General features: G+C 39.6%; 1 protein-coding gene across 4 annotated transcripts in view; it reads right to left on the bottom strand.

The window, feature by feature from the left end:
- Positions 1-21,630, bottom strand: part of ARMH3 (armadillo like helical domain containing 3) — a 127,871-nt gene that overhangs the window by 44,538 nt on the left and 61,703 nt on the right. For all 4 annotated transcript variants that reach the window (XM_081912286.1, XM_081912283.1, XM_081912284.1 and 1 more), the window contains one exon: positions 21,064-21,139. In XM_081912286.1, coding sequence (XP_081768412.1) covers positions 21,064-21,139 — 76 coding nt within the window. The remainder of the gene's footprint in view (positions 1-21,063; positions 21,140-21,630) is intronic.

The raw sequence follows: 21,630 nt of genomic DNA, 5'->3' as shown, positions 1-21,630 counted from the left end.
GTTCAGGGAAGCTTTTAACGGGTGATATTTTACTGTATTTTTGGTTTCTATGGAAGCCACCCAGAGTGGCTGGGGAGGCCCAGCCAGATGGGCGGGGTATAAATAAATTATTATTATTATTATTTCCATCCTTTGTATTGATGCAGATGAGCCACTTAGGAGACGTGTAAGTTCTAAACCACAGAGCCTAGGGCTTGCCGATCAGAAGGTCGGCAGTTCAAATCCCCGAAACGGGGTGAGCTCCCATTGCTCGGTCCCTGCTCCTGCCAACCTAGCAGTTCGAAAGCACGTCAAAGTGCAAGTAGATAAATAGGTACCGCTCTGGCAGGAAGGTAAACAGTATTTCCATGCGCTGCTCTGGTTCGCCAGAAGCAGCTTAGTCATGTTGGCCACATGACCCGGAAGCTGTACACCGGCTCCCTTGGCCAGCCAGTAAAGCGAGATGAGCACCGCAACCCCAGAGTCGTTCGCGGCTGGACTTAACCGTCAGGGGTCCCTCTACCTTTACCTTTAAGTTCACTATGGGTTTCCCAATGCACATCTTGGGGGTCTGAATATGTAAGAAATGCATTGGGGCTTGGATGCTCAGACAGAGTAAAAGGATTGGAAGTGGGGTCATGGTAAAAAAAAGAGAGAAACTATTTATAGTCCAAATCTTGTTGTCAACAACCAGCCAGAGACTCAGCAGAACTACAGGTGCAACTAACTAAAATGCAGATGGATCCAAATAAATGTGCCCTTGATTCCTTGTTCTGGCAAAGGGGTGGGTGGGGTGAGTGGGTGTGCGCGCACACACAGTTCAAGGATAGACAATACATGGAGTATTTATTTTCTGCTGCTCTTCTAGATACTAGGCATATTTCTTTTTTTCTTGACTTTTCTTCTTATATTTATCTTGGATTTGTAGCTCTGCAAAATTCACTTATCTGTGGATTCAAGCAATAGTCAACTCAAATGTTGTTTTTAAGAAGTTACAAGGTACATTCTTTCCACAACTGTACAACTTCAGAGATGTAGGGCAGATACCCATGCCTGAACTGCCATTTTCAGGAAGGGAGCCTGAGGAATCAAGGCAAATAGTAGTGACAAGTTCTAGACATTACTGACAACTAAAAAGAACCAAGTCACTAGGCCCAGATGGTATCCTTCCAAGAATTCTTAAACAACTCAAATGTAGAATTGCTCATCTTCTCACAAAAATATATAAAATGTTCCTAAGGTCAGCCTCTGTACAAAGCGACTGTAAGGTGCTCAAAGTTATGTCAGTGTTTAAAAATGGATCCAGAAAATGGCAGGCTAGTTAGCTTAACATATATTCCAGATAAATTGTTGGAAAGCATAAAATTATCAAGCACAAAGAAGGACAAATCCTGCCAAAAACAAAACAAGGCTTCTGCAAAGGAAAGTCCTGTCTCATTAACCTTTTTTTGAGTGTCAATAAGCAAGTGCATAGGGGTAATCCAGTAGACACTATTACTTACCTTCACAAAGTCTTAAGTGGCAACTGAGATTTAGTGCAAGATATAAATGTTGAAACAACTAGAAATACTGACCACAGTACATTACTATCAGATTCAACCGAAATAGAAAGCTCTAATTCACACCTTGTATCAAAAGCTTTGGGGAACATTTTTTTTTTTAAGACTTTCTTAAAAAATGTGAGAGATGCCCAATCTGTATAGGAACTGCACTGTGAAATACCTTTGTGTCTTATTATAAAATAACTCCATCAAATACAATCTCTGCTAACAGTTACAGAGAGCAAACATAATAAACATTCCTCAGCCTCTCTGTTCCCAAGTTGTCTACTTAAAAGACAGCCTGCTCCCACTTGATCTTGCCCATCTGTTGAGGTCTTCAAGAAAGGCCTCGCTCAGCTTCCTACAGGTGTGAGATGTGCAGCTGGAAAGAATACAGGATAAGGCCCTCTTGGCTATAGCACACAAACATGGTAGGATCATCTGGCCCCTTCCTTATTTGACCTTCTGACATTTAGAGAAGAGTGTCTCACTTCAACAGGCCTTCAATATTTATTTGCTCTCCCTCCTTGCATTGGTGTTGATTATTTTCCTGCTGCTCTTGCTCTCTCTCACTCTCTGTTTGAAATAACATTGTTTATTCTATTTTTTTTGGTATGCAAATTTGAGGACATCTGGGTGGAAAATAAAATGGAAGTATTTAGCACCCTGTGGCTCCTAATACTGCTAACTGGTAGTGAAGTAAGGGCTGCCCTCTGCCTACATTTTGTAGAGCTGCTTCCTCTGTTTTCTAAAGCACAACATGATATTTAAAGAGGAAACAGCAATAGGATTTTAAAGCAGCAGCCAAAAAACTAAAAGCAAAACATGCTGTGTAAGAATTAATAATAATTAAAGAAAAGAAAAAGCCAGTGTAATTAGCACACAAAGCATGGAATGGTCTAACAAATCATGCCATGAAAAAAGTGGATAAAAAAGTATGCACTTTTATGGAGCAATTTAGCCTGGCAAGCAATTAATCCTGGAAGTACTATGTTAAATGAATAGGTTTCCCTTTAAGGAGATTGCATTTATCACCAGTAATGTATTCCAAGCAATTTGTCAGATGATCACAGACTTTACATTTGAGGTGGTTATCTAGTCCACACAGAAGAGTGATTTCTGACCGCCAGGAAAGAATGAGTGTGGTCTATATACTAAAGCAATGATAAACACCAAGGAATAAGAGTACGGTATTACAGCCTTCCAACCAATACAGCAATCTTTCATGCAGTCTAATGCAGAAAAGGAAGAAAGCCAGGAACTCAGCATTAGCTTTCCATGAACTAATTTATTTTGCACAGGGTCTCATACATAGAAAGACAGAGGAAACCACAAAGGAATTCTCCCAACCAAAACTACTTTATTGAATTCTGGTAGGATGCATGTCACACATCAATTCTTTACCAACCCATTTTCCAGTTCATAATTGTTCGGTATAGTCTGAAGGCACACAAGACTTCCACCTTATTGAAACAGAATACATCAGTATGCCACCTTGGATTTCACAATTGAAGAAGGGTAGGATACAAATGTAAGAAATAAATGTTGGTTTTTTTCTATTCATTCATTCATTCATTCAATTTATATATCACCCTTCATCATAAGACCTCAGGACAGTTTTCTAGATGAGAGTGGGAAGATATTTGGCACTGGGTGGAATACAAAAGATGATTGGCCACTTAGGATGGTTAACTAAACACTCATTTTCTCAAGTTCACTTTACAGCTGATTTGTCTTGTCTCCTCATATTCCTACCATACAATTGCAAGAATTTTTCCTTGTGGCAAAGATTTTATTTTCTACATAACTCTCCCCGCCCTTCTTTAAAGCTTTAGTGGCTGTATTAGGGTGCTTAACTCAACTGTATGAATAGTTGCAGAAGGGGAGGGAAGAACTACAGGAAAATGAAATTAAAGGTTTACTCCAATGAAGCTCAAACCCCACAAAGCTGCTGCCCTTGGAAGTACCAAATATCCAGTTTCACTTATTTCTCTGGACACTGAAAAAGTGTTTGACAAAATATACTGGCAATTTATGTTTGTTACTTTAGAAAAACTTTGATTTCCTCAAAAATATACGAAGTGAATTAAAACATTATACCACTCTCCTAAATCGCAAGTAAGGGCAAATGTTGGTTTTGTTCACAAGCAAGTAGAATTTAAATTAGCTTTGTATGTGGATGAATTACTATTATTTAATAACTTTGGTAGTGTCTCAAGATATATGATTACCTGTTTAAGTCTAAATTAATGCCAGTGGGTAATTGTAAATCACATACTTTGTATACTAATGGGCAATTTTCCTGGTGCCCAGATGTCATAACATATCCTGACATTTTTTGTTCTGATCTCCCAAATGATTAAAATGAATTTAAATAGGCTGATAATGGCTATACCTAAGAATTTGGGAAGATGAACATCATTCAAATTTAATATTAAAAAATACCAAAATTACCAATCTTTGTGAGGTTTTCCCCCCTTCTGTTCAATTTGACACTATATTATTATTATTATTATTATTATTATTATTATTATTATTATTATTATTATTATTTTAAAATGCTGCCTATCATTACTTCCTCTGACTGCAAGAGATGCAGGTCAATGAGTGTTGTAGGTAAGCAGATACTTTAAGAACTGGAAAGTTTTGGAATGTAACCAAAATTTGCAGAATCTAAGGTAGCCTGGGTGGATGTGGGGTATCAGTGAGCTCCTGCTGTAAACACCCATTTGCCACTTTCGAGAACACTTGCTCTAGAAGTGTTCTTGCTGACCAAATCCACCAAGCTTCCAATTAAAATCTCTTGTTCTTCAGCAGGATTTTATGTTATTCTCCAATATGTTATGTTGCCTTGTCCTCTCTCTTTTGTTATACAGCTAATCAACTTAAGGCTAACCACACAGTAAAAGGTGACAGGGCAATTAGTCATCTGCACAGCAAATCCAATCCTAGCAGCAACGCCAGTTCTGTCTTGCCATACACAGTGCAACACTGCAATACATCTTGCTATAATGGATTAATCCGAACGAAGCTCACTGAATTCATCAGAGAGGAGCCAGATGTGAAGACATGCAGCTTCCGCCACCTCTTCCCTGCCCTGCTGTCACTCTGAATCAATTCAAATGACAGATTCCTGCAGTCCACCAAGCTATGCCACTGACCAAAGAATAATGAGGAGATCAAGCTAGGAACATTCAGCTACAAGCAGCTTCCATCCAAAATAATATCCTGGGTGCTCAAGTCAGAGCAAAGAGGATAAAAGCTGTGCAGCCAGAAACTAGTATTGAATTAATAGATCCTTTGTTCAACAATCGAGCAGTGGAAATGGACTCATGCTTAAGAAGAGGTCCATCTATTATGTCCACATGTAAAATTACAGAACCCAATTAGACCACATTAGAATCCACATTAGACCACATGTGTGCTCAAGACCTCAATATCTTAGGGACTGCCTCTCCCCATACAAACCCTGCACTTGTCATCTGGGACCCTTCTCTGTGTCTCTCTTCCCTGAGGGGTTCAGAGGGTGGCAACATGAGAACAGGCCTTTTCTGTTGTGGCTCTCCATTTGCAGAATGCTCTCCCCAGAGAGGCTTGCCTAGTGCCTAAAGACATGTAATTATGGAACCAGGCAAAAATGGTCTTTCGCCATTAAACAATCTATGGCCTTTTAAATTGGGGGGTGGGGTTATTACAATTTTTCTAATATTGTTTTATTGTCTTTTATTATTATACTATGTAAATTAAGTTTTTAATGTTGTATATAACCCTGTGATCTTTAGATAAAGGGCAGTATAAAAATTGAAACAACAACAACAGAATCCCAGTTTACAACATGTAAGACACAGGAGTGGAATTTACATGGACATGCATTTTTTTTTAAATGGAGGAGAAAAGTCCCAGGAGCCAAAAACAGATCTACCTCCCATGCTAAGACATTAATTTCCTTGGAGGTCAATTCACACTAACTGAATTTTAATACAACTTTAACTGGTATTCCAATGCTTGAGCCACATGCAGCAAAGTCATGGTTTGATTGATCATTTGAACCCTGCCCAGCAGCTTAACTATTTTTTTGTTTGCTGACAAATCACTATCTGAAACCATGGTTTGTTGTCAGCTTACAAATCATAGTTTGTTTTAACTACAGTTTAGTGTTACATGAATTCATCACCTTTTCTAACCACAGTTTGATCACCAAAACCAGGATCATCAAGCTACAAAGATAAAGAGCAAGAGCAGATGGAAACCAGTCCAAGCTTTAGAAAAACAATACATGGTGTGTTTGAGCATTTATGGGACGACTTGCAGTTAACTTATGATTTGGGCTTAGTGCTGTATGTGAACTGTGCTTGGTCTTTCAGTCATGGATGAATCTTTCATAGGAGGAAATGCAGAATTACTGTTGCTAGTCAACAGGGAGCTCCCTGTCAGATTGTCAGGCACAGCATTAATCATACTCAGGCTAATTTTCTCTCATAAATGACTACGCTTCAAAGCTGGAGCTCATCCACAAGACCCAACATGCTGACAAGCTCATCGATAAGAGGCAGAATGAGGCAACTGCTCCAGTTTTTCTTCTGAGCTTAGCTTTTTATTCAGTGAACTTTTAAAAATAACTACAAAAAGCTATTTGCAAATAGCCCGCTTTTAAAAATTAATATTTCACAGAGTAATGTTTTCACACATGGCTATAACAATCATAGAATTGGAAGGGACCTCAAGGGTTATCAATGAAGCAAATGAAAATAAATCAAAAATGAAGGTGGGAGAGAAAAATCACTAGCATAAAAGAGGGACCTTTCATCTGTTCACGATTTTCTCAGTAAACCACTCCCTCTTACATTCCCGATAAATCCAAATCAGAAATCATCACCTTGGGCTGGTCAGAAGTCTAACAGACCCCAGGAATTTATCATCGCCCTGAACACTCATAGATTGCAAAACCACCTTTTAAATGGGATATAAATGTGAATTGTACAGCAGCACCTCCCAAATTCCCTTCAGATAGTCTTACCAGTTTCTCAAAGTGGCAGAAAATATGCCACTAATTTCAATCAAAACCCCAGAAACTTAAAGCATTTGTAAACTGGCATCTCTTTATGGTGGCATGAATTAGCTTTCAACGTGCAATCCCTAATTTTGAGGTACAGCAGCCAGGTGCAAGAACACAATATTGCACAGAACACAATGTGCAGAGGGAAAGTGAGGTCTCACTGTTCTTACTTGGACAAGGAGAGATCCAAACAAAAAAGGATCAAATGTTTCAAATCTGATTTCAGCTCAGGGTTAAATTTAGTAGGTTACCCCATTCTGGCCTTCTGGTTCACACACTTCCTAAATGGCTGCAGCTGACTGTTTCTGACAGTGCAGAAGCTACAAGAGGAGACACATGCTATGAAAGCATGACTTTCTCCTGCCAGCAATTATCTCTGGGCAAACTGAAAGGCAACAAAAGTATTTCAAATGCTAAACAATTAGAACAATCATGACTAGCATATGGTAGGCACGCTGCCCTGAAAAACTGAAAGAGCACACCTGCATCAGACTGGCTCGACTCAGATGACTATGAAAAGTTAATGCAGAAAGTTCATAATCCAAAGTGGGGGTGAGGGAGATCAACTAAGGCACAAAATCACAAGCAAGCTCTTAAATAATTAATTAAGGGAGAATGTGTACAAATAAAAACTACTTTTGCTTTGCATTTTAAAAAGGCAGAGGATCACTGGATGGTTAAGTCCAGTCAAAGGCGACTATGGGGTGTGGCGCTCATCTCGCTTCAGGTAGAGGGAGCCGGTGTTTGTCTACAGACAGCTTTCTGGGTCATGTGGCCTGCATGACTAAACTGCTTCTGGTGCGACAGAACACCATGACGGAAACCAGAGCACACAGAAATGCTGTTTACCTTCCCACTGCAGTGGTACCTATTTATCTACTTGCACTGGTACTCATTCAAACTGCTAGGTTGGCAGAAGCTTGAACAGAGCAACAGACGCTCACCTCATTGCACGAATTCAATCTGCCGACCTACTGATCGGCAAGCCCAAGAGTCTCAGTGGTTTACACCACAGTGCCACCACTTCTCTTACCTTTTACCTCTGTTTTGCATACGCATTAATAACAACCTGTTTCTTTGAAAGCCTTGGAGACTCCACAAAGGTTAACATGCAAAACACATCATGTGTATTCTATCGCCTACACATCTCAGTGCCCACGCGAACACACACACACACACACACACAGACACACAAGTATTGGATTAATTTATCCAGTAGGAAACCCTTCAGGTACAGGCAGTACATTTCCCCTTATTCCGAGCCTAAGCAATATCATTAGTCCTTGTTTACTGCCTTTACTGTCCCTTAGAGTCCATAGCACCAACTCTATTTCCTCCAAGCATAGCAGGATTTCTAATTTCACCTAATAAATATCCTCCTTACAGTTCAATAAACCTGATATTAGGAGGTCTGGATGTAGGCTGATATTTCCTTAGCTCTGTGAAGACAGCAGGTACTCTCTAGCATCTCCCAAACAACCAAGGAAACCTCTTAACTAATGAGGAAGAAAATAATGACTGTAATTAATACACAAAATGGTGGCACTGGTCTAATTAATCATTAATCAACAGCGAGAAAAACACCTTTTTTGAGCTTTCAGAATCTCTTAGGGAAAATGTCCAACAGGGGTGTCACTAGTGCCCTGCGGCTCAGACTCCTTCTGATGGATCACAGACAATATAAGTCTTATGACAAAAAAGCCTTCATTTTCATACAGAATTTCAGCTTGTTGAAGAAACATCAGTCCCTGGTACAAAAAATATATCACAGCACAAAGGACACTTTACTGAAAGCAACACATACCTTGCCCTTTTGGACTTCTATATTTCCATGCGCAGCAGCAGCTTTAACATCTAACAGGCCTCTTTTGTTCCAATTAGCATTGCTAAAGGTAACACACCATGACTTAATACATGCCCACCCCACTACTGGCAAAGAGAACTTCTGTTTGCAGAAGACAGTAGGCCAAGCAGAACTGCAAGGCAGTGGGTGGCCCTTTGAACCCAGAGTGTGTTCTCCAGTCTCCATAGGTACAGGCTTTAGGGAAAACATTGCTTTCTATTCTTGAGTACCTCATAAGGTGGCATTAACTCCCAGGGGACAGGAACTAGCTCAGCCAAACTTTTCTATCCCCATAGGCTGGCATTTGCAGACAGACAGGTACTTGGCTTATGAGGCACCTTTAACAACTGAAAAGAAAACATTCATTTGGTGACTCATTTAATTTGCATTCCCTTTCCTTGCAGCCAGTGTTTTGGTGACAAATTATTCCCTGTTGTGCCGACTGGCATTCCTTGAATGATCGGCACCCAAGCCTACACATCTAACTAGAAAGCCATCTTCTCTTTGCACTCTGCAATGTCCTCTTGAGTACATGGGACTGTAATCTTTGCTTTTATCTCTGGCCCATTTCCTTCCTCTAATCTTCTTGTTCATCTCAGGGACTGGAGCTCTGCCAGTCACTATAATCACTGTTTTCTGTTGACAATCAAGGTAGGCACTTTGTTACCTTAATGAGCAGATGTACTTAATGAGCTGATTCAGTCCTAAAAGGGGGGGGTCAAAACTGCAAATCTGTTTCTTCAGCAAAATCAGCCCACACCCCAATTTTATCACCTATTAATTAAAACATTATTGGATACCGGAGTGTCTGTTATTCAATAAACACAAGTCTCAGGGTACCAGGAGTAAAACAATTATGTTTGCTGTTCCTTTCCATTTAAGCAACAAAAGGAAGAAACTGCTTGGTTCTTACTGGCGCACAGGGAGGGGGTTGCAATTAAAACCTCTCTATGAAAGTCAATCTTTGAATCAAGACGTTCAAAGCCAGCTGGAAAGCGAAAATGTATTTATTCAGGCTTACATATAACCCAGGCAGACAGCAACAGGAATATGATAAGATCGTGTTCAGCTGCTTTCCATAGGAGCTGGTGGTACGTGGGTATTTTGGAGATCAAACGAGCTTTTGCCTCCGTACTTCCTGGCCTCGTGCTGAAACCACACAGTAAGAACATAGGGCGGGAGAACTCCCTAAACATGGAAAGTTTCCATATTGAGTCAGGAGACTCGGTTGTGCTGGAATAAGATTAAGAAGCAGTTCCAGTCATGTTTAGCAATATATACATTTCTGGAAACCACTCTAAAATGGCTAATCCCCATGAAATAAGTTGCAGAGTACTAAGGAAGGAGTGGGTTTCCTCTTTACTTTCTCATTTCTTCCAGCATTCCTATCTACCTAGATAGAACAGAGAGACTTCCAAAGACTGCAGGACGGAGTGTGCACCCTTATTTGGGAGTAAGCCCAGTGAATTTAGTAAACCTGCATAGGATCAGGCTGCCATTTGTCTTCTGCCATTATCCTTCAACTATGCCATACTCATACCATCTTAGAAGAAACCAGGTGAGAGAGAGAAGCAGGGGATAGTATATTACCCTGGTAAGGCAGCTTTTGGAAAACTGCCTTGCCTTGTCAAAAGGAAAAGCCACTACCTCATGATTCCCCTCCTCTTGTAATGGGTATCAGCCTCCACTTACATCTCAACCAACAAGAGGCTCTGGGAAATTTGGCAGATGATTTATCTGGCTATGAGCAGAAAAATCATAGAATGATTACATTTGTTAATGGCATTCAAAGTGGAGTGCCTCATGAAGTTTTTTTGACACACACAGCAAAAGCTAGTGTAAAACAGGCCTAACATCCGACTGCAGTTGTTATTTTTCCAGGGAGACATGTGGAAAGAAGCCAACCAGCAGAAAGGAAAGCTATCATCCAAAGTATTTGGTAATCTGATACACAGCAGAACCATCTGCACTGGTTGTTGCCACTTGTTCAAATAATGGTACTCAATAATTTTTTCCAATGGCAATAATTTTGGGTAATGAATAATTATAGCTTTGACCATGCTAATTAGTAACAACAAGCAAAAAAATGACCAGTATTTGATGTAGGTCTAGGAGTCTCCAGTTAAAACCTCAGACTAATGATGTACTAAATAAATCTCTAATTGCAATCCCTGTTTCTATATGCTCCGAACATTTGGACTTTTACATTTCCAGAGATCCTTCATCAATACATTCAGATTGATCCTATTTCCTCTGAGACTTCTACTCCAAGAGGTTCTTCTTAATTTACAAACATTTATCTTAGCCATAGGCAGCATATAAACCTGCTAAGCACAGCATGACAGGAGTGATATCACTGAATGGAGGGAGGAGAGAGACATGGAATCATGGGGATCTCTGGGGATGAATTTGACTGACTTTGAACTCCATTAAGAACAATCCTGGGGGAAATACCACAGTTCTTCAACAGGGAAAACAGACCGACTTCTAGCAGACACTGAAAGACTCCCAAGACAAGATCTGAATTCTGAGATATAGGTTTAATCTGAGATGCATTTAAACATTTAATTAGATATGTAAATATAAGTTAAAAACAAGAGTGTACCAATGGAATTTGAGTCTCTTTGAACAGTACATCCCAAATGCACATCACAAAGCAATTTTCAAAGTCCTTTTGGTCGCAGAGCAAGTTTGCCAAAAAGCCTGTTCTTCAGCAATTACAAGCTCAAAGCTGTACGTTCTTTTGGATTCAGGCATATGCTTGTTTTCTTTGTGGAAAATATTGTTTCATTCTCACATCATCCCCACTTCCCTATTACCCATTCCAACACATTACATCATATTCCCACAAACACATTTTAAATGGCCCAAGCCATTCAGATGTTCAGAAGTTGTGGATCAGGCAACTAACAGCAAACCGGAATTTCAAAGGTGTTCTTCAAGCACTGACCCACTGGGGGGAGGCGGTCAATCCGTCCTTCAATTAATTAACCACGAAACCTTTCCCTTTTTTTTCTTCCTGTGAGTCAATGGCCTTTAGTAGAAAAAAGGTTCCTCGTCTCTAGATTAGAGACAATCTCACATCCAAAAGAGGCGAAGTCATGATAATTTTAGAATTCAGAGGGATATATATTCTGGACAGCATATCAAGCATAGTTAGAGCAACTATCAAAACAGTAATGGAAGGAAGGAAGGAAGAGAAATTCATTTGAATTAGATTTTAAAGTGAAATGACCTGATTTGTTGGTCATTAGGTGGTCAGTTATATGTGGATGAAATGCAGCTATCAATCAGATTATGCACTTCTCCAATTTTTTCAATACAGCTTTGGTTCCCAAAATATGATTCAAAATGCATTTTTGCAGGAAAATTCAATGTGCAATGCAGGTGAAAATGTATAAAATGCATACAAGCTATACATGATTGTCTTGTGCATTTCTATTTAAACCGGGGGGGGGGGGGGGCAGGATGAAATTGACCTATGACTGCACACATGTGAAGCTGACATGTACTAGAAATATGCTGATTCACCCATCTTTATGTATAAACATGTTAAAACATGGCAGTTGGCGAAGAATCTGACTTATTAAGAATCTCAGATTTTTTTATTTTTTACACTGTAAACCACCCTGTGATCCTTGGATATAGGGTTGTATATAAATTTAATAAATAAAAGCAATAAAAAGCAATTCTTTTAGAAAAGCAAGTTTCTAGTCCTTAAGAATTGCAAATATTAGTTTTAAATATATGAGCCATGGCTGGTGAAATCAAAAGGAGGAATTGGTGAAAAAGATTCTAGTGGAAGTGGGTGAGGGTAAAGTTCAGCCTCCTGCACAACTCCCTGCTCCACCACACAACTGATAGTGGAATGGTGCAAATGAAGGCAAATAACACAACTAGGCATGTTATACCGATGAAGGTTTTATTAATACACAATGCAAATCTTACAAGTCCTAAATCTTGAGTTCAATTTCTCATTTATACAGCAGAAACTACCACCGCCTACCTTAGACCACCTACCTTAGAAGTGTACAAACAAACAAGAAAAAGTACTGAGCAGGCTTTTGCATATGCAATGCACTATATAAATAATTAATAATAAAGCCACATAATGCAGGATTGAGTTTCTAGAAATATTATCTCTTATGTAAATACTAACTGTAAAATATGCTGAGAAGAAGAAAAAACAGGGTTTTAGGTTGCTTCTGCTGAGAAGTTACACATGAAGCTGCACTGTTCTGAGAGATTAGCTGAAAGAACAGGTGGTAGCTCCACAGGTTTTGCATGGATACATCAAAGCATATTGCCTTCCGCTTTATTTCTTCAGCTACCCCGTTTAAAATCATTAGTCCAACTGGCTTGGAAAAAAGATTGCTCTTCCTTTGGAGCCCATCTGCTCTTGCTGCTCAAGTCCCCAGCTAAAGGCAGAATTTTATTTCAGTCAAAAGGAGCTGTGTCGGGGGGAAATGGGGAACCATACACCCAAATTATCTCCTTCCCTGCCATTTTGGAGCATAAATTCCTGCCTGCCCTTCAATACAATTCAATGTTATGTCTGCATCAACACTAACTGTGGTTAAGGACAGCTAGATTAACCTCATTTTTGTAGAAGGGGTTGATAGTGGGATGTACAGTGGTACCTCGGGTTACATACGCTTCAGGTTACATATGCTTCAGGTTACAGACTCCGCTAACCCAGAAATATTACCTCAGATTAATAACTTTGCTTCAGGATGAGAACAGAAATCGTGCTCCGGTGGCGCGGCAGCAGCAGGAGGCCCCATTAGTTAAAGTGGTACTTCAGGTTAAGAACAGTTTCAGGTTAAGTATTAAGTACTTAACCCGAGGTACCACTGTATATGTTAGACCAGTTAATAGGATCTGATAGAGAATTGTTGTCATTTTCAGTCTTGTGGTGCAGACACCACTAACCCACTAGACCTGAAGGGCAATATTATCCAATTGCAGCACCTTTTAGAGTCGATTTATGGGCCATCAGCTTTGAGTGCCTCAAATAATTGGATCTGCACAGAAAGCTAAGCTCATAATAATGGTTTATAAAAGTTTATTGGAATGCTGTAAATTGATGTTCAGGAACTTAAGAGATGCATGGAATATAGATTTAGAGTGTTTCATTCAGTTCAATTGATGGAAAGTTGCTTTAGCATCTATATGTATTGTTTTGTTAGATTTAAAATTGAAATTTATTCAGCAAACATTGGTGTTCCAAGTACATTGGACTCCACAGCACGCCTTTATCAGAAAAAACTGGCTAGTTCTTTTGCTGGCAATGTAATGCTAAAAACACTTCTTTGAGGTATAATATGTCCCAGGATGTTTTCTTGCTGCTCAGAAATTATTGTTCATCTTAACTCTGTTCTGGAAAAATCCTTTATATCTGTGGGTGTTCAGACACTCTTAAATTATAGCACTACAGTCAGAGGATGAACAGGTGGACAACAAAATCCTTATGGTGGCTAAGAAACTTATATTGCAAGTCTGGAAAGATAAACGCTGGACTGTCCACTATCCAGTGGTCTGAAGATCTCACTGGCTTTTCTATGTTCCATTGCATGGCTTGTAAGCATCCATCTGATTTTGGAACCTATTTGGACACAAGGAATCCTTGTATGTTTAAGCCTTTTTGTTTTAAGTTAGGATCGCTGGAATATTGTTAGTCAGCTGGCAATGTTTCTATCTCTTTGTCTCTCTCTTTCCATCTGTTATATTTGCAAAATAAATTATTTTTTTCAAAAAAAAGAATAACCAGGCTTCCTGCTTAGCCGAAAGTTGATACCAGAGTTTGGGACTGGTTTGAAACCATTTTTGTCCATAAATGTTGTTCAGAGCAGTAGTAAGAATTTGTGCTTTAGTGGAGAAAGTTGTATCTGAACTTGGGGAGGAAGCTGCTGTCAGGGTCGAAAGACACAGGCAGAGTAGTCACATCACCTCAATATAAGAGGAGCTTCAAATGTTCACAGCCTCCTTGTGATTGCATAACTATGTAATTAGGAGAGTTAGATCTGCACAGGGCAGAACAGCTGCCATAACAGAAACAGAAACCAAGATATTATATGAACACCAATTCCCACAGTATCCACACACCTTTGTGGAAGCAGACATCCTTAAAAATAAAAAGACTAGAGGGGTGAAGGAGACACAAGATATAGAATAACAACGAACAATATTTTGGTCAGATATTTTTGCCACTTCGTGAAGTGTTGATATGCAGAAGGAATGAATCTTTGAAAGATACCTATTAAAAAAGCTAGCATGGGGAAGAAAAGGGCTGGGAAGTCAGGGCTCCCTATCTCTGGTCTTGCCATTTATATGTGCAAAAGAGAAACATGTAACTCCTCTGTGCCTCACATTTGCACACCCACACCCTGCCAAAAACTCACTTTAATTTGCTTCCGTAGCTAAGAAAGTTACAGGGGGTTGCAGAAAGATATTACAAAGGAATTTTTAACCAATGAAATATATTCAGCATCAAAAGCAGCTCACAAAATGCCTCTTACACCAACTGTGCAATATGCCTAAGGCAATACACATATACCATGTTTCACTTAAAAGAAATGCAGAGGGAGAAAGCACTATATTTTCTCTCTCTATGAAATGCATTAGCCACATTTCATGAGGCGCTCCAAGCAGCCTCTCAAAATTGCTACCTCTCCGTTCCCCTCAAGAGCCTGTTGCTACTTTCCCCTCCTGACTGCTTTCTTCTCCTTCCCATGTCATATACGCCATTGTACAACGTCCAAAAGGGGGTGGGGAGAGAGAATCTATGTGAAACCGTTCCATCTGAGAGAGAAAACACATCTCTCTCTTATTCCTGCAACTGCATTTTAGAACCTATTCCAGATCTCAGCGATAAACCCAACAACAACTAGGACTGCATTTTTAGCCACTTGGCTGCTCTTTGTTATCCTGCAATTTGAGATCAACCAAGCTAGATTAGCGGTGACAGTATGCCAAAGGTCATTACTGTTAAATGCACCTCAGTGAACAATATAAACGGAGTCATTATACTGCAACTAGATGGAGTTTATTATGGGGGCATAACAATCGGTGTTGATGAAGCCAAAAGGCACCTAAGGAAAAAGGTGTATAAGAAGGTGAAAGGGGAAATCTAGCTTTAAATGTGCCCATTTATGCAATGTGGCAGTATAGGACACTGCTATCCACAGAAACAGGCAGACACATACACTCCATATTCCCAGGACAGCAAAGTAATTTGAATGGACAGGTGGGGAAAAAACATTCTGGCAGAAAGGAAACCCTTAACAATACCAATAGTTTCAGATCCTGCACTGGATTAGCTTTGGACCCCAAATGAGAACAGTTATTGTGATATCTGGAAAATGTTTAACAGCAAGACCTTTTATTACTTTCAAGTATGAGGTTTCTGAACTGGTAGATATACAATGAACAGGCTGGGATAATAATGAACATCCTAGGGTAGACCTTTCAGCCTCCCCGTGTTTCATCATGTGAACGACCTAGAAGTTTGACTTACATTCATCAAGCACCTGAGCCCAACTATAATATGATCAACTCTCAAATTCTGTAAGAGAAATCACCTGAATATTAAATCACTTAAACTTCAAAAAATTACAGCCCTACTACTGCCAACACAACCCGACAGCTAGCATATCCATTATATACACATGCAGAAATTATGTTCTAACAGCAGCCACACCTCACTAATCACTCTCGTGACAATGCTGAACGCAGCAGGGCCTCGTGTATTATAAGAGGACTAACAAGGGAACTGCAGCAGAGAAACTCAGCATTCTCAGATAATAAAGCAAGCAGCGGCATTGAGGCAGAGACACCACAATGAGAAGCACCAGAAGAAACACAATTACCCAAATGAAACATCAAAGATCTATTAGCCTAGGTAGCATAGCAAAGACTTCACTAGCCAATTTCAAAATGTTTCAGTGGGGAAAAAATACCTTAAATGATGTCACTGCATTACGGATAATGGAGCAATTGAATCTATTAATCATGGGGTTAATCTATTTATTCACCTTGAGAAAATTACTGATCAGAAGAAAGTCTATTAAAAGAATACAATGATTCAGGCGCCACCTCCATCACTTAGTAAGCAATCAGAGGATGTCCCTTCAAACCCTGCATTAATAAAAGTCTCATTAAATGCAAACCTGCAAGATGTTAATGTAAAGGGGCTCATTAGCCTGGAAAAATTGATCGCCTGGAAAGCTGCTTATTTCCTTACGGAAGTGAAGGTCAGCTTTCCAGTTATCGACCTTACAGCTGAGCACCTCAACCAACGCAGCCAGTCGTTTTACATGGGAAACCACCACATGCAACTTGAAAATATGGTAAATTCTGCAACAATCAAGGGTGACTGGACATTGCCAGGTTTGCCATTTTGACAGAGGGAAATATATTCCACAATCATGCTATGCAGAGGGAGACATGAGGTCTGGGAAGAGGATTCAACTTCCTGAAAATGATAGATTTTAAGATCTTTTTTAAAAGCAAGCTTCTAGCCTCTGTGACTACAAGGATAGTATTGAAAGTCTATGGACAATGCCTAGTGAAATCTCAGTGTTAGGGGTGCACAGGTGGTGGTGGTGGTGGTGGTGAGGGCTGCTGCAGTCAGCACCCGACACTTGAGTGCCCCGCATTGTGCCTTGACTCTCCCTAGGCCTATAACAAGCAGAATACATTATTAAAAAAGCAACCAGCATATGTACATATTTGGAAGAAGAGTTTATTGATAATACCTGTCCAGCAGACAAACCTTACTCTGGTTGGTTCATAAACTGTGTTACTAAAACTAGGGGTGAAACTAGGCTTTATTTCACCTGGGTCAAAGATCCAGTTTGGCACACCCACCCATGTGCATTTGCATACACATACACATAGGCTGGGAGCCTTAATGGCACCCCTCTGGAGGCTTCACCCGGAGCAAAAAAAACCCAGCTAGCCCCCACCCCCCCATAGCTACGGCACTGCTAAAACACGAGAGGACTAAGAACTACCTGAACAATTAATTACTATACAGGAGTTAAATATATGTCTTCTTCTACTGAGCCATTTACTTTGCTAGCCAGGTTTGGAAAATCAAAAGTTCAAACAAAAATGCACTACAGGCTACTTAATACTAGTATCAGCTAAACTAAACCAATGGCACAAACAAAGTGGAAGGTAAGGAGAAGGGCATTTTGCCTCAGAATCATTTGAAAACAAACATCTGGTGTAAAATAGTACTCAAAATGTAAGACCTTGAACAAAAAATTAAAACATGTAAGCACAAAAGGTATCATATGAGAAAAAGTGGGAAAATGCTGAGCAATCAACAAGGACCAGATTACTAAAAGATCTCCAACAGATCTTGGGTATTACTTATGTGACTTCTCTTGCCCTTAAGTGATTTAGAATAAAATGATCCCCTGCATTACACTAGAAAAACATTCTGAAATGAATTTTCTTTCCTTTTTTAAACTGAAGAATGCCTCAAATGATGTACTACAAAAAAATTAACAGTATCCTATGGCCAAATGGCTCCCACTAGCACATAATCCATTTGTAAAATAGAGGAAAATTGCATTCTATTTCTATTTTTAAAAGAAGCATAAAAATGATGGAAAATAAATCATCCATCCAAAATAAGCTGAGCTATTAAAAAGAAACTATACATTGGCCTATGCAACCAACCTGGACCCTATAGTCTAAAGTACTCTGAAACAAGAGCAGAACTTTACCCTCCTGGGAACAGATCAGGAAAATCACAGTAAGTCAAAGAAAAGCTCTACCCCAAATAACAGAAGCGAAGAGGTTGGGGGGTAAAAGATACGTATCAGTTGCATACTGATGGTATCTCAGCACCAATGAATACAACAAGATGATCAACCTTTGTTAAGTCTAAATGAAAACTGTCCTCAAATCATGTTATGCTACACACTGATCTCAGAAGATTGCACATGATCTGCAAGTCTCAACTATAAAGCCACAACTGTTTCAGAAAATGGATCAAGAAAAATTATTATTATTATTATTACTATTATTATTATTATTTAAATCTGCATACTGCCCTATACCCATAGGTATCAGGCTACTTCACAATCACAAAATTACACACAGGCTACTTTACATTACACAAATGTAAGATTACAATATTTTTAAAAATCCCAATAAAATTAATTAAAACAATTAACAATATTAATGTATACAAACTAATAAAAATATACTTAACAATTAAACAATTTAAAACATCCCCATCCCCCTTAAAAACACTGATCTTATCACAAATGCCTTTGTTCCAACCCCCCAAAGTGCCACCCCGAAAAGGACAATTCCCTTTGTTGTTGTCCCTTTATGGCAGCCCCACCCACAAGGCAGGCAAGCTTTATATAGCTGTCCCAGCAGTTGCTTCACACCTGGGGCAACAAGTGCAATCAATGCTGCCTGCCTGCTCAGGGTCCTAGTCCCTGGACAACTCTCAGCATCTGCAGGTCCCAGCAGATAGAGGCAGGTGAAAATTATGAACAAGAAAAGATTTGTAAAGCCAACACCTCCATTGCAATATCATGTTGCTTTAACATCTATCTCCAGAGTGAAAGTGAGGGAAGAGCAGAACTACCATCACTACCTCCAAATGAAGAGACACATTTAAGAAAGCCCAAACAAGCCAACTACGACATATCTGCATAATGTTCCAACAGTAAAAAATTAAGTACTTTAAAATGCAATTTCAGGCCGCCTCCATCAAAACAGTTGTGGGTCAAAACTAAAACCCACAAGTTAATAGGGAACTTATCATAGTTTAGCAAACTAACCTCTCAAAACTACATGAATCAGTGCGTGCCAGGTAAGAAATTCATCAGTAAGAAACTATTTCTCATTCAAGTTAATTTAGTTTTTCACGCAAGTTTATAGATGTGGAATGCAAGGAACGGATCTGCAGAGCAACCCTAACGGTGTCTACTCAAAAGTAAGTCTTATTGAATTCAGTGATGCTTACCCCCACATAAACAGGTTTAAGACTGCAGCCTTAAGTATTAGTTGGGCAAACAGTCTAACACCAAAAAGGTTTGCAGAATCGTTCTCTTTGCAAAACTGCTAATACAGTCTAGTGGCTGTTTTCCTATTGTCCAAGAAGATCAATTATAGTAAATAATTGTCAAGGAGCCTGCAGAGGAAATAACAGCCAGACTGTTCTCCAGTCACATCCCCCCAATTTGCAAGCATAATTCACTTTGTTTCTACTCTCAATTCTAGAGACTTTTCTAAGCATCCCCCCCCCGCCCCCGCCCAAAAGATTCAGACCATGCCAAGGGCAGGCTCAATCTTCTATGGCATTTTAGATAGCAACCCCCTACCTATGACTGCCTGTTCAGCTGGTACATTTAGAGCATTATCAGTCCCCAAGAGCTTCATTTAACTCTGTTCATGAAAAATAAAGAGCGCAGCAGAGTAAATCTTGCAGAACCTATATATAAGGACATGAAACTCACAGGCCTGCAGAGAGAATCTTTAATGGTGGTTTACAGACACATAAAATTACTTGGAAAATGCCTGGAGGGAGTTTGTTTTCCACATGCTGTCTTCCTGAGCAAAGAAACTGGAGACGCCACAACAAAGGTAAGTTTTGTGTCACAGGGGAAGCATGACTTCTGTGCCTGACTTTCTAATCCTTCTTACCCTGACACAAATGACTAGCTCTTAGGGAACTCAAGGGGGAAGATTTGGTACTTCTTAGTGAATCATGGGCTGTTCAGTTTTAAACTTCCAGTTACACAACCCCCAAACATTTAAAAGTAACTTCTCTCCCAACCTGGCTAGTCTCCAGTCTTCAGCAGTAGCCGCTGCTGAACGAAAAGGCAAGCGACACAAATTTTCAAACAGCCTCTCAAGAAAGATGCATTGCAGGCTCTAGCAATTAGTTGTTTGCATGCCCCTTGAGAAAGGAATACTCTTCAGGCCATAATCAGCTTTTAAGTATTGGTTTTTATTCCAATCTTTCATTTTAAATATTACACTGGGGACAGGCTCCCAAGGTCATCACCCAACATGCCAGCCACTTTTGATTCCAGCAGCCCCTGTAAGCCCCATGAGATGTAAGAGCCTCAGTATGGAGGAAAGCCCATTAGCCAATCAGCCCCCCTACCAGCAGAATCATGTATCATTCCTCAGGAATATTATGAGGATGAGCTCATAGGCACTTGCTCATAGCTTTAAAAAGTGGAACTTCTGGGAACAGCAAAGAGTATTGCAAAAGATGCATTCAAATACTTACACCTTGCCCCTGACTGTCCAAAGTAAGTCTACATCTTACTCTTAGAAAACAATGTATTTTGAAACTCATACCTTAACCCATTTTAAAGAACATATGAGTTGTTGTACCCTTAAGTTTACAAAAGCAATCGCTGCTGAAGTGGGAACATGTTCAGCAAACTAGGCAATATAGCACTTTTTTGCGGGGGTGGGGGAGGCAAAGTGCTACAAGACTCCTTCAGGTTTATATCCCACCCCACCCCAAAATCCTGGCTAAGAAACCAACCAGCATGCTATAGTGCAACAAAAAATGAAGTGTTCTGGGAATAAAAGCAAGAATGCACAAATGAGGAACAAAACCTTTGTGCTACAGTTAATTGCTTTCCTTTTCTTACCTTATGTTAACCAATGCGTGTGTCACCTTGCTGGCTGGCTCCTTCCACTGGCCAGCATTGGTAGATAGCCTCAAAACTGAAAGAAAAAAGATTAAAGGAAGGTTACATTCTATGGCACCTATTTTGACAACAGTACAACATTTTCCAAGGCAATCAAGTAACTAAACGAATTATTAGAAAAATATAAATAATCTTAGATGAAGTACAGGCATCATCCAAATGTGACCACCACCACATGAGTAAAGAATGTGCATGTATTTACATTATACCAATGTAAGGGTATAATAAGGAGGATAAGACTTCGAAAACACATCCCAACCTAAGGAACTTTCCTGGAACTTCACTGGGCTGCTTCTACACTGCTCAACATATATATAAAACTACTAAGAAGCTTATTGCCTCCACTGTTCAGCATACAGCAGAAACAATATGGGAAAACACATTTTTCCTTTTATTTGTTCTCACTTTGAATATGCATGTACATTCAATTTTTTGTTTTAAAGTTATTATCGATGTTTATTGGAAGAGGCTATTCTGAGAGTTTTATGTAACTGTTCTAACATTATC

The sequence above is a fragment of the Podarcis melisellensis genome, assembly GCF_964234715.1.
Source record: "Podarcis melisellensis genome assembly, chromosome: 5".
Taxonomy (NCBI): domain Eukaryota; kingdom Metazoa; phylum Chordata; class Lepidosauria; order Squamata; family Lacertidae; genus Podarcis; species Podarcis melisellensis.
The sequence above is the reverse complement of the archived record's forward strand: the minus strand, read 5'-3'. Positions and strand labels throughout refer to the sequence as shown.